At 48.5% G+C, this 15,651-nt stretch overlaps 1 protein-coding gene across 2 annotated transcripts in view; it reads left to right on the forward strand.

Moving 5' to 3' along the window:
* The first annotated feature begins 713 nt into the window (after nt 1–713).
* SCD5 (stearoyl-CoA desaturase 5) overlaps nt 714–15,651 on the forward strand; it is a 176,347-nt gene continuing 161,409 nt past the window's right edge. For both annotated transcript variants that reach the window (XM_017854766.1, XM_017854768.1), the window contains exon 1: nt 714–1,408. In XM_017854766.1, coding sequence (XP_017710255.1) covers nt 1,177–1,408 — 232 coding nt within the window. In that variant the 5' untranslated portion in view covers nt 714–1,176. The remainder of the gene's footprint in view (nt 1,409–15,651) is intronic.

Raw genomic sequence — 15,651 nt, forward strand, 5'->3', positions numbered from 1 at the left:
TCAGCTTTAGGAGAGAAGTGGGCAGACACAAATCTTTCACAGGTTAATTTTCCTTGGAACGTTCTGGGTGATTTTTTGTAAAGCCTGATTCTCAATTGTGTTGATTTCAAGGTAGTGTTCCTCACTGGGAGCTAAGGAGACGGTGCAGAAGTGCGCTGATTAGCTAGAATTGACCATAAACAGAGTGGCGCGGCGGATGGGCCGAGCGGGTTGGCAGGGCACCGATGGCAGCGAACTGGCCTAAATCATCTGTGCATCACCTAACAAGCACCAACTGAGCACTTACTGTGTGCCTGGGTCATCCACAGCTGCCTAATTCAGAACCAGCAGCTGCCCTCCAACCCTCCCCTGGCCTGAGGAGCCCTACTAACTGGCAGACTCAGGGACTTCTGATTCTCATCGTCGGCCTGCCCTTAACTAGTGTTGCGACTCCAAGCAAGCATTTAAAATTCTCCAACCCAGGTGGCCTGAGGCTTGAGAAGAAATAAAAGGCTTCTCAAAGGGATGATAGTTTCAGGAAGTTTTTTGTTTTGTTTTGTTTTTTTGTCAAGGGGAGGGACTGGAAAAATACCATAAAAGGCATTTTGGGGGTCACACACACACAACAGCAGAAGCGCTGTGAGCTGTCCTGCAGGCTCCCTGTCCCGGGAGCCACCTTCCACCCGCCCCCGGGCGGAGGCGGCCAACCCCAGCCCAGTGGGCTCCCCAGTTCGGCCCAGAAGAGCCCGGCCGCGGAGGCCGGGGGGCGCCTTTCTCTTTAAGAGCCGCACGGCCGCTCCTGATTGGCTGTAGCTATGCAGGGTTTTCTTCCACGCTCCCTCGGAGCGCTCCCTCCCGCGTCACCGGTCCAGCTCCGTTTCCACAGCCCCCCCTTCCCGGCCGCGCGCCCCTCCCGCCCCGCGCGCGCCTCCTCTTTCTCGCCGCCGAGTTCAGCGCGGGCAGCCGTGTGGGGCATATGCCAGCAACAGATGCCGGCCGCCAAGATCTGCATTCCTAGGCCACGCTAAGACCCTGGGGAAGAGCGCAGGAGTCCGGGAGAAGGGCGGGAAGGAGGGGGACAGGACGTGCGGAGAATTCCCCCCTAAAAGGCAGAAGCCCCCGCCCCCACCCTCGATCCCCGCTCCGGCCGAGCGCCTGCCTGCCTGCTGCTGCTGCGGGCACCCACCTCGCCCAGCCATGCCAGGCCCGGCCACCGACTCGGGGAAGATCCCCTTCTGCGACGCCAAGGAAGAAATCCGTGCCGGGCTCGAAAGCTCGGAGGGCGGCGGCGGCCCGGAGAGGCCAGGCGCGCGCGGGCACCGGCAGAACATCGTCTGGAGAAACGTCGTCCTGATGAGCCTGCTCCACTTGGGGGCCGTGTACTCCCTGGTGCTCATCCCCAAAGCCAAGCCGCTCACTCTGCTCTGGGGTAAGTCCCGCCGGCGCCCCCTGCGCCCCGGGCTCAGTGGCCAGGCCGCGCTGGGGCGCACGAGGTCGCCGCTGGCCCCTCGGCTGCGGGCGGTGCGCAGCGACCCCCGGTCTCTCTTCGCCTCCAGCTGCGCGCCCCCGGGGGGGAGCCCTTGGCATTCCAGTTCTCCGTGCCTTGGGACGGGCAGGTGTTTTTGTCCCGGTATTTTAAACTTCCACGCCCCCCTACCCCGCCGCGGTCTGCGTAAGGAAGCGCATTTGCCGGCTTCCCGATGGAGAGCCGAAGGGACCCGGAGTCCTGCGGCGCCGCCGCTGTGCGCAGAGGCGCGCGAAGGGAGAGGCTCGGCACGGGCTGAATCGGTTTCCAGTGAGGGAGGACAGGCGGGTGGTTGTTTAACCCGTGCGGTCCATGGGTCTCTCCTATCCCCGTCTCCCTCCCCCATCACCTCCGCGGGCCACGGACCTTGGGGGCAGAGATGAGGACAAGAAAGGGAGTTGGACCAGGGAGGAGAGACCGGCACAGGATGGAATCTTGGTTTACGCGCACCAGATGGAAGATACCGGTTCCCCTCTTACCTCTCCAAGGCCCCTGTCCCTGCTCCCTCCACAATCTTCTATGCCCATTTGCAGTTCTCCGGCCTCGGAAGTTTCTCGGTGAGCAAACCGAGCCCATGGCGAGAGCGGTCTGACCCTAGCACGAAGCTCCAACTGTGGTTGTGCAGAGCCTTCTCCAAACCCTGTTACCATCTGGCCAGTGCGGGTCTGTTCCGCACCTGTGGCTCTCTTGTTACCCTCCTTCCGTGCACCCCCACTCCTGCCAATAGGGAAGGGAGCCCAGGCACAGACCACCATTCCCCTTCCCCTAGGCTCCAGGGGCTCCGTGCCCACCCTGCACGACCCCAGTCGTTGATCTTTGAACCACTTCTCAGCCGCCCTGGCCGCAATAACTGGTTTTGGCCTCCTTTACTGAAGCGGCAGTAGCCAGGACAAAAGGCACAGGCATTGATATGCTGAGTGAGAATTTGACGAGGTAATCCAAGATGCCCTTCCAGCTCCCGTTTCCCTGATCTCTAAGAAACACAACCTACTTTTATTTCCATAGGGGAAGAGGAAGGAAGAAAATAAGACCTCTTTTTGCAAGGCTTTTTTGGCATGGTGCCAGCTGCAAATGCCTAGGTAGATAATGGGGCCACTATGGTTCCAAGCCTTCCTTTGAAAACCTGCTCTTGGAAGCAAACCGATCCAGAAGTGGGTACCTCTTCTGTGTGGCTCAGGGAGGGCACAGCAGAGTTGAGGGATGGTTAGGTAGGATCTTTCGGGATCCCTAAAGCCTTTAAAGTCTCCCCAAAGCTCTGGGAAATCTCCTGCTTCATCTTTCCTTCTCTCAGTGCACCTCCTCATTTCTGTGTCCTTTTTACCATCACCTTTATGTGTTGGTTTAATTCTCCAACTGACTAGACTATGATGTTCTGCTGTTGCTTCATGCCTTACTGCCCAGAGTTCTCCAACAAGCTCCCCCTTCCTCCCCACCCCCCCCTCCCGCTTCTAGAGGCAGGGCTGGGCTTGGTCCTCAGAGTCCAGTGGCCTCTAGGGGATTGAGGCTTATCTTTAATAGCTGCGGTGTTCAGAGAGTGCTCAGGGAACAGTGAGCACTTAGAATATTATCTTACATGCCTAGGGCTCACAGCTCCACTCCTTACAGCCTCTGAGCCCCAAGACTCTGTCATTGGACCAGGAGCCACAAGGACAAGGCCCTTCTCTCCAAGTTTGCCAGGTCACCTCTGCCCTTTCCAGACCGCACTCTGTGGTGAAGATAGTACTTTTGTTCTGAAAGACTGTGGCTTAGAGGACACCTCCCAGGCCCTAGTTTCCTCTAGCTTCCTTAGAGAAGTTAACAAACTGAAGGAATCCGGTTTCCCCTTTGTGATGCATGTCCCAAACCCCATCCCATACCTCCCTGCCTCCCTTGATAAATTCTGCCTTTGCTTAATCTGCTATTTCCTAAGTCTTTTTTTTTTTTTTGAGACGGAGTCTCACTTTGTTGTCCAGGCTGGAGTGCAGTGGCACGATCTTGGCTCACTGCAAGCTCCCCTCCTGGTTTCACGCCATTCTCCTGCCTCAGCCTCCCAAGTAGCTGGGACTACAGGCGCCCCCCACCACGCCCAGCTAATTTTTTGTATTTTAGTACAGACGGGGTTTCACCGTGTTAGCCAGGATGGTCTTGATCTCCTGACCTCCTGATCCGCCCTCCTTGGCCTCCCAAACTGCTGGGATTACGGGCGTGAGCCACTGCGACCGGCCCCTAAGTCTTAATTCTCTCCCCACCTTCATTGCCTCCCTAAAAAAAAAGAAAATAGCAGACAATGGTAGATATTAGAGTTTTAAGGTCCAAAACTGTGACTAGAAACATTCCAAACAATGGATCTTACCTGATGAATAGCTACTGCTTCTCCTGCCTTTTTTTTTTTTTTTTTTTTTTNGACGGAGTCTCACTTTGTTGTCCAGGCTGGAGTGCAGTGGCACGATCTTGGCTCACTGCAAGCTCCCCCTCCTGGTTTCACGCCATTCTCCTGCCTCAGCCTCCCAAGTAGCTGGGACTACAGGCGCCCCCCACCACGCCCAGCTAATTTTTTGTATTTTTAGTACAGACGGGGTTTCACCGTGTTAGCCAGGATGGTCTTGATCTCCTGACCTCCTGATCCGCCCTCCTTGGCCTCCCAAACTGCTGGGATTACGGGCGTGAGCCACTGCGACCGGCCCCTAAGTCTTAATTCTCTCCCCACCTTCATTGCCTCCCTAAAAAAAAAGAAAAATAGCAGACAATGGTAGATATTAGAGTTTTAAGGTCCAAAACTGTGACTAGAAACATTCCAAACAATGGATCTTACCTGATGAATAGCTACTGCTTCTCCTGCCTTTTTTTTTTTTTTTTTTTTTTTGGTGCGACAGGGTCTTGCTGGAGTGCAGTGGCACGATCATAGCTCACTGCAGTCTCAGTCTCCTGGGCTCAAGCAGTGCTCCCACTGCAGCCTCCCAAGTAGCTGGGACTACAGATGTGCACCACCACTCCTGGCTATTTTCTTTTTTTTTTTGTTTTGTTTTGTTTTTTTTTTTGAGACGGAGTCTCGCTCTGTCACCCAGGCTGGAGTGCAGTGGCCAGATCTCAGCTCACTGCAAACTCCGCCTCCCAGGTTTACGCCATTCTCCTGCCTCAGCCTCCCGAGTAGCTGGGACTACAGGCGCCCGCCACCTCGCCCGGCTAGTTTTTTGTATTTTTTTTTAGTAGAGACGGGGTTTCACTGTGTTAGCCAGGATGGTCTCGATCTCCTGACCTCGTGATCCGCCCGCCTCGGCCTCCCAAAGTGCTGGGATTACAGGCTTGAGCCACCGCGCCCGGCCGCTATTTTCTTTTTCATTTTTTTTTTTTGTAGCAATGGGGTCTCACCATGTTGCCCAGGCCGGTCTTGAATTCCTGGGCTCAAGCAGTCCTCCCAAAGTACTGGGATTACAGGCGTGAGCCACTGTACCTAGTCTCATGAATAGCTTTTGAGGGAAGAAATGAGGGACAATCAGAGACCAGCTAAGATCAGCTGTGCTCATGGCTAGGCTACATAGGGTAAGCAGAGGGACTAGGCAGACTACTGACTCAGGGTTATTTTCAGTGAAAGCCCTGGTGCCTTGATCCACAAATGTCCCCCCCACTGAAGGCCCTTTTTCATCACCTCCCTACCAGTTATGTGTAGCATTAGGGCCAAGTTCATGCCCTAGTGGTCTGCTCATGCACTTCAAGGACCTGACTTGTAGGCTTAGCCTGTCCATTGCTTGCCACCCTCCACACCAGATGAGGTTGCGCTGGAAACGAGAGGCCTCTATGCAGTGCACCCAGCAGGGGATGTGTTGGATGTGCAGTGTGCGGAGAGTAATTTGCGTGGTGGTAAAATGTCATCCGTGAAAGAGCCATCAAATTGTTAGTTCATCAAGTTGTTAGTTCTCCCTGGGGCCAGAGCATGTTGTTTTCCTTTTTTATCCTTTTCGTTTTATGAGGGGCAGGCGGTCAGAACAGAATGCTCTTGGTGCCCCTAGGTCCTCAGCAAAGAGTTCATGACTTTCTTTCTTTTTTTTTTTTTTTGAGTTCATGACTTTCAAGGACAGAAAGCAAACTCCAACTAGCCAAAAAACCTGCATCTGAAGGCTTGAGCTCACAAAAATGCCTGCTTGAGAGTTTCTTGCCAAAGGCACAGTTAGTCAATGCCCTGAATCCCAAGATGGGTAGAGCAGGGAGTGATGCCTTGCAGTTACCGTGTGGAGGTGTGAGTCCTGGGGCTGCTCCCCAGCGGAGCCTCCCCTGATGGCCTCCAGACATCTGGCTGTTGCCTCCCAGAAACATCAGGGCCTCCTCTGTTTTTTCCCTAAATGTCATCCGAGTTCCCTAAATGTGTCCCATAGTGACATTATGACTATTTTCCTCATGAGATAACTTCAGTGACAGCACCAGGCATGCAAAGCAGTAATTTTCCCTGTTTCCTTTGATAGATCAGCCATCCTTCTATCCTGTCTTGGGGCAAATGTGACCACTGTTAAGGCAGATACAGGGTTCTCTGGTGCCCTGCTGGGTTCTTGGAGCATCTACACCATCCTATGTGGGATTCAGTATACGCCAAGGAAGCTGAGAAGTGGTGGAGATTAACAAGGCAGTGTGGGGTGATGGGGTGGTCAGTAGAAGCTGGGGCTTGGAAGGCGCTGGTCCACCAGTCACATTCTGAAATGTGCCCAAAGATGAGCTGTCTTCCGTTGGGCATCAGGTAACCTGTATCTGGTCCTGCTGTCTTCACTGGGTTGTGCTTCTTTTCCATCAAGTCCCTCAGGTTGTTGAGGAGCCCCAAGAATGCATGGTCATGGACTTCTGTCTTGCCCCAAGGTTTTCTAGAGTAAGCAAGGCTCAGTAGACAGGCAGATCTGAATGTGAATCCCTGCTCTTCTACTTACTTACCAGGTGAATGGCCTTGGACAAATTTACATCTCTGAAGCAGTTTTCTCACCTTTAAAATGGATATGTTAATACTGTTTGTTCCTAAAGTTGTGAGACTCAAATTAGATGATGTGTGTAAATCATTGAGCACAGTGCCTGGCTCTCGGTTGGTGTTAATTATTCACTGTCATTATTATTGGTCCTAATACTGGCCCTTTTTCTTTAGCAGAAGAAAAAAAACTCTTCCGGCAGCACAATAAATTCCACAACGCTGGCACAGAACTTGGCTTCACTGCCTCTCTTGCATAGAAAAGATAGATTTGGCCTTGGAAATAAGGGCTCTTTCTCAACGTTCCAAAGAGAGATGAACACGAATCCCTTCTGTACTTCCTCCCTCCTTCATACCCTTCTCTTTCATTCCATCTTCCTCCTGTTATACTCCAAAAGATCATTGTTTTGTAGCTGGGATCTTTTTGTTCAGCTGACAACTCAGCTGGTCTTTAGCATTTTCCTTGGGATTTTTGAGCACAGCCAGTTACAATTGCTACAGAAACAGGGCCACATCATTTCTCTGAATCTCTTAGAGTCTCAGTTTTGACTTGTTTTTCTCCCTCCCTCTTCCTTTGACTCATCATTTAAAAAAAATCTTTAATGCTCAATTAAACTACTAAAAATCTAAGAAAAGTAAATGACTCTTCCTTTCAAACCCTGTAATTCCAAGCCCATTGTTGTTACAACTCTTGCATTTTTAACAAATGGGCAAGCATTAAGAGCCTTACCCAAGCCTGGATTGCAGCTAGACCGCAGAGAATAGAGTGTGCTTTTGCTAATAGTCCCAACAAGTATGTACATGGATTGAGGTTAACATTATTGACTCAATTTTAAAACAAACAAACGGATCAAGGTCACTGCAGACGGCACTGTGACCATGAAATGAGAAAGAGAGCTGCAGAGTAGAAACTGGTGCGAAGCCTGACATTGCTAAGTTTAACTTCAGACTCGTTTCTTTACAGTTTGTGAGCCTCAGTTTCCTCATCTGTAAAATGGATACAGTAATACTGAGTTGACAGTTATTTGAGAATTGGGGCATATGTATTTTCTTTGAGACAAGGTCTTGCTGTGTCACTTAGGTTGGAGGGCAGCGGTGCCATCATGGCTCACTGCAGCCTCAACCTACTGGGTTCAAGTGATCCTCCCACCTCAGCCTCCCAAGTAGCCAGGGCTAGAAATGTGTGCCACTGCACCCAGCTTTTTTTTTTTTTTTTTTTTTTTTTGTAGAGATGGGGTCTTACTATGTTGCCAGTGCTGGTCTTGAACTCCTGGGCTCCAGCGATCCTCCTGCCTTGGCCTCCCAAAGTGCTGCGATTACAGGCATGAGCCACTGTGCCTGGATAGGGCATATGCTAAAGGGCTTGCTAAAGAGTAGACACTCAATGCTATCTACTATTACTACCTCCTAAGGTAGGGGCCTAGTCATGAAACCTGCACTGGCTTACTGGTCTGTCTCGGACTTGGAGTACTTGTGACTTAAATGTAAGGCACAGCATTTTTTTTTCAAGATGGAGTTTCGTTCTTGTTGCCCAGGCTGGAGTGCAAGCGCAATGGCGTGATCTCAGCTCACTGTAACCTCTGCCTTCCGGGTTCAAGCGATTCTCCTGCCTCAGCCTCCCCAATAGCTGGGATTACAGGTATGCACTGCCATGCCTGGCCAATTTTGTATTTTTAGTAGAGACAGGGTTTCTTCATGTTGGTCAGGCTGGTCTCAAACTCCCGACCTCAGGTGACTCACACGCCTGGGCCTACCAAAGTGCTGGGATTACAGGCGTGAGCCACTGTGCCTGGCCAGGCACAGCTTTTAAATCCAAATATTTAATCATGAACTTGCTATAATATTTTAGTTTTCACCTCACCTAGTTTTGTGTGTGGCATAAAATTATAATAGTTGCTTGGAAAAAGTCAGTGATAGATTTGCAAAAGGGTGACACAGCCGTGGTTTGTTTTTGTTTTTTGTTTTTTTTGCTGTTGTTAAGGATCTATAAAAGTGTCTTTGAGTAGCATTTTTTTTTTCATTGAACATTTATTTTGAAATTCTGTATTCTCTGGAATGCAGTCTACCCATTCCTTTGTCCCATGTTTCTTTGGAAGTGCTACAACCTTGGGTGTAATAAGAGTACAACCAGCATTAGGCTGTACCTGGAATCAAATGAAACAGTGCAGTAAGTAGCTTGCCTGGAAGTCGGCACAGAGTAAATGTTAGCCTTCCTTTTCCATCCACACATTTCCTTAGTGTTTCTCTTCGTTCATTCCCTCTGGTCAGCTCTCTTCCTTTGGAGGGTGAGACAGTCTAGCCAGCCCACTGGATGGAGAAAGCTCCGTGGTTATCAGGAAGCCTTAGTCCTGGGTAAAGGCAGTTTTTTTGTTTGTTTTTTCCCCCCAATTGTATTTCCCCTGACAATGGATTGGTGGCCACAACAACAGGTACCAGCTGTTTTCCCTCACACATGCCTGTTGTTTGTTCATTACATGTGTGAATGGCCACAAGAGAGATCCTCACAGTCGTGCACGCAGGCACATATTCATTCATCCACTTTTCTTTTTTTTTTTGAGATGGCGTCTTGCTCTGTCGCCTAGGCTGGAGTGCAGTGGCGCAATCTCGGCTCACTGCAACCTCCGCCTCCCGGGTTCAAGCGATTCTCCTGCCTCAGCCTCCTGAGTAGCTGGGACTACAGGTGCCCACCACCACACCAGGCTAATTTTTGTATTTTTAGTAGAGATGGGTTGCACTGTGTTGGCCAGGATGGTCTCAGTCTCCTGACCTCCTGATCCACCCGCCTAGGCCTCCCAAAGTGCTGGGATTATGGGCGTGAGCTACCACGCCCAGCCCACTAATCATTTTTTACATTCCAATGATTGTCAGAAATAGTGGCACATCAGAATCACTTGGGTAACTTTTAAAATTATCAAAAGCCTGGGTCTTTCTTTACCTAGGCCTGATGAATTGGAATGTCTAAAAGAGATGCCCTGGTTTTTTTTATTTTAAGCTATTCAGGTGTTTCTAATGCACAGCAGGCTGAGAACCATTCAATTTCCTTATTCAACAATATTTATTACTTACTCATTACCTGCCAAGCGCTGGCACCATCCTTGACTTCATGGCACTTACAGGCCAGTTGGAGAAACAGGTGCACAGGTGACACCCCTCAAGGCACCATCCATATTCGGGTGCTGTGGGACCGAGAAGCAGTGCCAGCTTAGGGGGAATTGGGAGGCTCCCCAAAGGTAGGAGCCAAGTGGAGCCTGGCAGGTACAGGGATGGTTGTGGAGAGGCTAGGTGAGCTGGCATCACAGCCTGAGCAAAGGTCCTGAGGAAAGAGAGACAGGGCAGGGCAGCTCAAGAACTCAGTTGTTCAGCATGGCTGGTGAGTGGAGTGGAGCGAGAGGAACATGACATGGAAAGGGAGACGCGCTGGAGGTCTCTGCTCAGAGGTGAGAAGATTCAGCAGATCTCATCTGGTTTGTGGAAAGAGAGGTTGTCCAGGGCTCCCTGCAGCCTTCCCACCGGCTCTCACCTCCTCCTCTCAGCCCATTGCACATACCAATGATTTCTAGTGTGGAGGAACAGTCTCAAGCCCAATTTCTAGACCAATACTTGTCGGTGGGATGTGTGAAGTTATTCAGGAAAGACGCTGGGACAAACATCTCATTGGGTGCGAGTGTCCCTGACTCTTAAGTGGGCTTGAAGTGGGGCTGGGCACCTGCCTCAGGCTGCATGGAGCTGAGGGGAGGCTTGGAATAAAATCTCAGTTGGGCATTTGATTTCACAGACTCAGACTCAGTCCTGGGGGGAAAATTACTAACAAACAAATACACTAACAACAACAACAACAACAAAACCCTAAGGCTATCACAAACTCAGACCAAACCCAGAGCTGGTCCTCCTTCCCCTGCCTTCCTTTATCCTGTACTCTTTCCCCTGTTTCTAAAAGGTACATGTGTGGAGAGGGGGTTGTTCCCATTCCCCCTCATTCTTTCTTTAAAACTAGCTTTTAGCAGCTGATTCCCACGAGCCCACGTTCCAGGGAAGAAGGATCTGTCCTCCTTCATCTCGCTCCCCATTTTTCAGGTGTTGGGGCTATTGAGGGGCCTGCTGCTTACTAGGAAGGTTGGAGGACTCTGTGGGTCTTGGCACGTTGCTGGTTTCTCTCTGGAGACATTCCAGAGCTTTAGAACAAACATGCAGACAGTCTTACAGCTGCAGTTGCCTGAGCCTTAAGGGCCTTGCTACTCAAAGTGTGGTCCTCTGACCATCAGCATCAGCATCACCTGGGAGCTTGTTAGAGAAAACAAATCCCAGACCTCACCAACCCCATGGAATCACTGTCTGCATTTTAACGATATCTCCAGGTGATTCATCTGCACAGAAGTTCAATCACAGGCTGACCATTTAGAGAAGCTGGACTTGAGTGGGATTTTGCAGTTTTTCCTTTTGATGGCTTCCTCCCCTTTGCTTCCCCTTCTACCCTTCTGACTCCTTGTAGCTTATTTTAGAACATGTCAGGATCCTGCTTCTCTGTCAACAAAAGGCTGTTGTTAAAATCTTTCAGCCGGCAGCAGCAATGTTTAATTCATGGACAAGAAAATTAATTTTATTTTCACGAATAGAGCTGAGGAAAAATAGCAAGGAGACTGTGCATGGCCCGTGGGAATCCAGCTTGTCTATTTAACAGATGAATGGGCAACAGTGGGGAGGCCTGAGGGGAGGGCTGCCTTCTGCAAACTTGTGTAGCAAATTGTATTAGGATGCTTTTAGCTGCAGGTATCACAAAATTCAGCTTCAAACGGCTTAAAAGGAAAATTTCTAATTTCACTGATAAAAAATCTTGAGATAGGGCACTTTTAGGATGACCCAGCAATGCCATCAAATAGCCGGTTTGTTTTCTGCCATGGTTGCTTGTCGCATTCAGTTTTCCTCATGGTTACAAGGTGGCTGCCAGAGTTCCGGGCAGCACATGGAGTTATAACAATGTCCTGTGGAAGGAGAAAGAGGTGGCCCCTTCCTGAAGTTTCATTTTATCAGAGACAAAATCTTTCCTGGTTACCTCACAGCTGATCCTCACAGCTGGTGTCCTCTTAAGTCTCACTTGTGGCCAGGCACAATGGCCCATGCCTGAAATCCCACCCACTTTGGGAGACAGAGATGGGTGGATCACTTGAGGCCAGGAGTTCCAGACCAGCCTGGCCAATATAACGAAACCCCATCTCTACTAAAAATACAAAAATTAGCTGGGAGTGATCATGAACACTTGTAATCCCAATTACTCGGGAGGCTAAGGCACGAGAATTGCTCGAACCCAGGAGGCAGAGGTTGCAGTGAGCCGAGATCATGCCACTGCACTCCAGCCTGGGTGACGGAGCAAGACTGTCAAAAAAGGATTTTTAAAAAAAGTCTCACTTGTAGGATTGTGTCATGTGTCCCTTGTTAAACCAATTATTGGGAAGGGGATGGATTACTATGAGTGGTTCAGCCTGATCAGGGTTGGACACTTTCTTCATCTGTTCAGGATACTATAACAGAATACCACAAACTGGGTGGCTTTTAAACAGAAGAAACTTGTTTCTGAGTTCTGGAGGCTGGGAAGTCCACAAACAATGCATCAGTAGATTGGTGTCTGGTAAGGACCCACTTCCTTATTCATATATGGTGCCTTCTTGCTGTGTCTTCACATGGCAAAAGGGGTGAAGGGTCTCTTCTCTCTCCAGCCTTTTAAAAAGGATTGATTGATTGGTTGATTGATTGACAGGGTCTTGTTCTGTGGCCTAGGCTGGAGTACCATGGTGTACTCACAGCTCACTCTAACCCCAAACTCCTGGAATCAAGGGATCCTCCTACCCCAGCCTCCCAAGTAGCTTGGACTACAGGGGCACGCTACCATACCTGGTTAATTTTTTACGTTATTATTTTTGTGGAGAATGGGGGTCTTTTTATGTTGTCCAGGCTGGTCTCAAACTCTTAGCCTCAAGTGATCCTTCCACTTCAGCCTCCCAAAGTGTTCGACTTACAGGCATGAGTCACTGAGTCTAGCTCACCAGCCTTTCCTTAGTGCCTTAGAGGGCACTAATCCCATTCCTGATGGTTCCATCCTCATGACCTAATCACCTCCCCAAAGCCCACCTCCTAATACCACTACCTTGAAAGTAAGGATTTCAACATAGGAATTTTGGAGGGAAGACAAACATTCAGACCATAGCAGCCACTGAGTCACATGCAGCTAGGGCAAAAGACCCAAACGAAATGGAAGCTCTGGCTTGAAGGAAGCGGAGGTCGTGGCTGTTGAGACAGCCAGCACCTCTTCTCCATGGCCTTCCTTAGTGTTGCCTCCATTCCCTGGAAAGGTCTGGCTTCTGTGTTTTACATTTCAGTGTGCTCTTCTCAGTACAGTGGTAGGTTACTCTGGGCACAGGGAATTTTTAAACACCCTTGTAAGAGGGTTCCTGGAACTGAATTAGGAAAAAAAAAAAAAAAAAAAGGGAAAACCAGTGACTTAGAATGGGTTCTTTACCAAGGTTCTCCATGGTGACATACTTTCCCCAGACTGATCGTTTTCTTGGTCATTTTCCACATCTTTCAAGTGACAAAGAATCTCACTGATGAAGTCACAACCAGATTTCTGTTCTCTTGCCTCAGATTTTGCTTAAAAAGGGAGTATTTATAAGGCCAGTGCATCCTCACTTAACCTCACACAGCAGGTACTTTTTATTTGCACAAACAATCTAGGAACAAAGATCTTGCTTAGGAGGAGGGCGCTAACTGTGTGAAACAAAACAATAGCTTTTGGCTAGAGAGGATGGAAAACCTTATTTTAAAGGGCAGATGTCAGAAAAAATGTGTAGAGCGGGACTGTGGCATAGCCATTGTGTAAAACCTTTCAGTCAAACAAAGCATGTAAAGTGCCTACTTAAGGTAATGCTTGATCTTTGTTGCTCCTGGTGGCTGTTGGGTCTTCTGGGGTGGAAGTTTTTGAAGATTGCCTTTTTTTTTTTTTTTTTTTTTTTTTTAAGGTGAAGTCTGGCTCTTGTCCCCCAGGCTGGAATGCAATGGTGTGATCTCGGTTCACTGCAACCTCCACCTTCCGGGTTCAAGTGATTCTACTGCCTCAGCCTCCCCAGTAACTGGGACTACAGGCATGCACCACCAAGCCCAGCTAATTTTTGTGTTTTTAGTAGAGATGGGGTTTCACCTTGTTGGCCAGGCTGGTCTCGAACTCCTGACCTCAGGTGATCCATCTGCCTCGGCCTCCCAAAGTGCTGGGATTACAAGCATGAGCCACTGCGCCTGGCCAAAGATTGCCTCTTAAATAGAGAAAAAAATCAAATGTCAATGAGCTTGAAAATGAAGCAAGATATGAATAGAGTTTAGAAATCAGGTTTAAATTTATTTTTTTCCTGTATCACTACCTATTCTATGAACATCGTCACGCACTTGCTATTTGGGCTGTGTTGGTTTTAGCTTGGTTCTCTGAAGAGACAATGGCTTACAAATGCAGCCTATGACCTAAGTTGGAAAGGCCATCTCTAACAGCACCCTCCTCCTTAACATCAAAAAGCATTTATTAAGCAAGTATTTAATTACTTACAGCCTGGGGCACCCATTGTGTAAGAAAACAAAGATCACGTCTCTACCCTTCTCCCTTTCATAACTGAAAGGAACAGCTGTAATTTCCCCCAGTACCCTAACCAACTTACTGTTCTTTAGGCAGAGGTAGATAATGGAAAATATTCTTACTTTCAAACTTCCATGCATGCAGTTAGAAATGAATTTCTAAAATGTAATTGTCCCGTGGAGTAGTTTATCAACCCACTCCTCTAATAGGTTCGTAAGAAGCTTTTGCAGATGGTTACAATAAAGCTCATCTCTATTCTCAGCATATGACTCACTTGAGTGTCCCCAGAAACATTCGTTTTGCCCTGGAGTCTCTATTAGCCAAAGGAGATATTTATTAGTAAGTGTGAATAATACGTACATATCTCCCCCCTTCCACCTCTCACCCCCAAATCCATTGTTTGGCTCTGTAGCAATTGAAAAATGGGTGAGTCATTAGCATTTTTTAGCTATACTCAAGTTACTTTAGACTCTGTAGAGGGAGAAAAAATAATTTTCTCTCCAACCTTTGTCATTTTTACCAGGGACAGACTCCCTGTAGCAAAAGACAGACTAGCAAGAGAAAAACAAATGGAAGTTTATGGACATATATACCTCAGGTATACATGACAGAGAACCAGGGAACGAGTAATTCTCAAGGAGGTGACTTTGCATTTAGGCTTACGTACCATTTTCAACAAAGAACAGTAAATTTATAAAGAAGTAACAGGACAAACCAAAAGGACTCTGAGTCTGGAGGGAAGGCAAATTGATCAACGGTCGTTAATAAGGCTTGTTATGTAGGTTCCTTTGATGTCTCAAGGCTGCTAGGGGTCTGACTTTGTCTTCCATGGTCATCCTTTGCTTTTCCTGGTAAAGAGGGGAGGAAGACCCTTTTGCCTTTGTAAATTTATGTCCCGCTTTTAGGCAAATAAGGGGAGGGCAGAGAGCTCTTCTTGTATCTGCTTCTTTTCAGTTGCTTTCAGCTCAGAATAATCCTTATGCCAGAGTAGCATATTTTGGAGCGGCATATTGTGGTTTCCTACAGCGTCTTCTGGAGCTGGGAGGGCGGTGGGGGGCGGCGAGAGAAGCCACTACCCTGTAAGTATGGATGGGATCTGCACTTAACTTGGCAGAGCTCCTGTGAGAGTTGGAACAAGCCACAGCTATTAGAACTACTATTCCCTACGGACAGAGCTGTGCCACTGTGTGTGCCACTGTGGCCCTACTAGTTGTTAAAATATTGAAATAGTGAATAGCTGCTGCCTTCCCTGGTACTACTGGAATCGCCAACAATCCAGGAGCTAAAAGGTTAATGCCTGGCCCAGCTGCAGGGCTTAAATCTACATCTGTTCTGACTGTTTTTGATTGGCTGGTGCCCTGTGGGTTGTCAGATGTTTTTAATATCACCTCTGCATTTGCATCCTCTTCTTACATAATCCATATAATCTTCAGCTTCTATCCCTTTCACAGTTCTAATTTAATGAGAACTTAAAGAAAATCAGTCTGTTATTCTGGCTTAAATTTATGTCCCAAAACCATGTAAAGAAAGGCATTAGAGCACTGTCTAAATTCTGGGGCTTTCACTCACTTGTCTTTTTTTTTTTTTTTTTTTTTTTTTTTTTTTTTTTTTTTT

This window comes from Rhinopithecus bieti, unplaced genomic scaffold (genome assembly GCF_001698545.2).
Source record: "Rhinopithecus bieti isolate Rb0 unplaced genomic scaffold, ASM169854v2 scaffold_38123, whole genome shotgun sequence".
Taxonomy (NCBI): domain Eukaryota; kingdom Metazoa; phylum Chordata; class Mammalia; order Primates; family Cercopithecidae; genus Rhinopithecus; species Rhinopithecus bieti.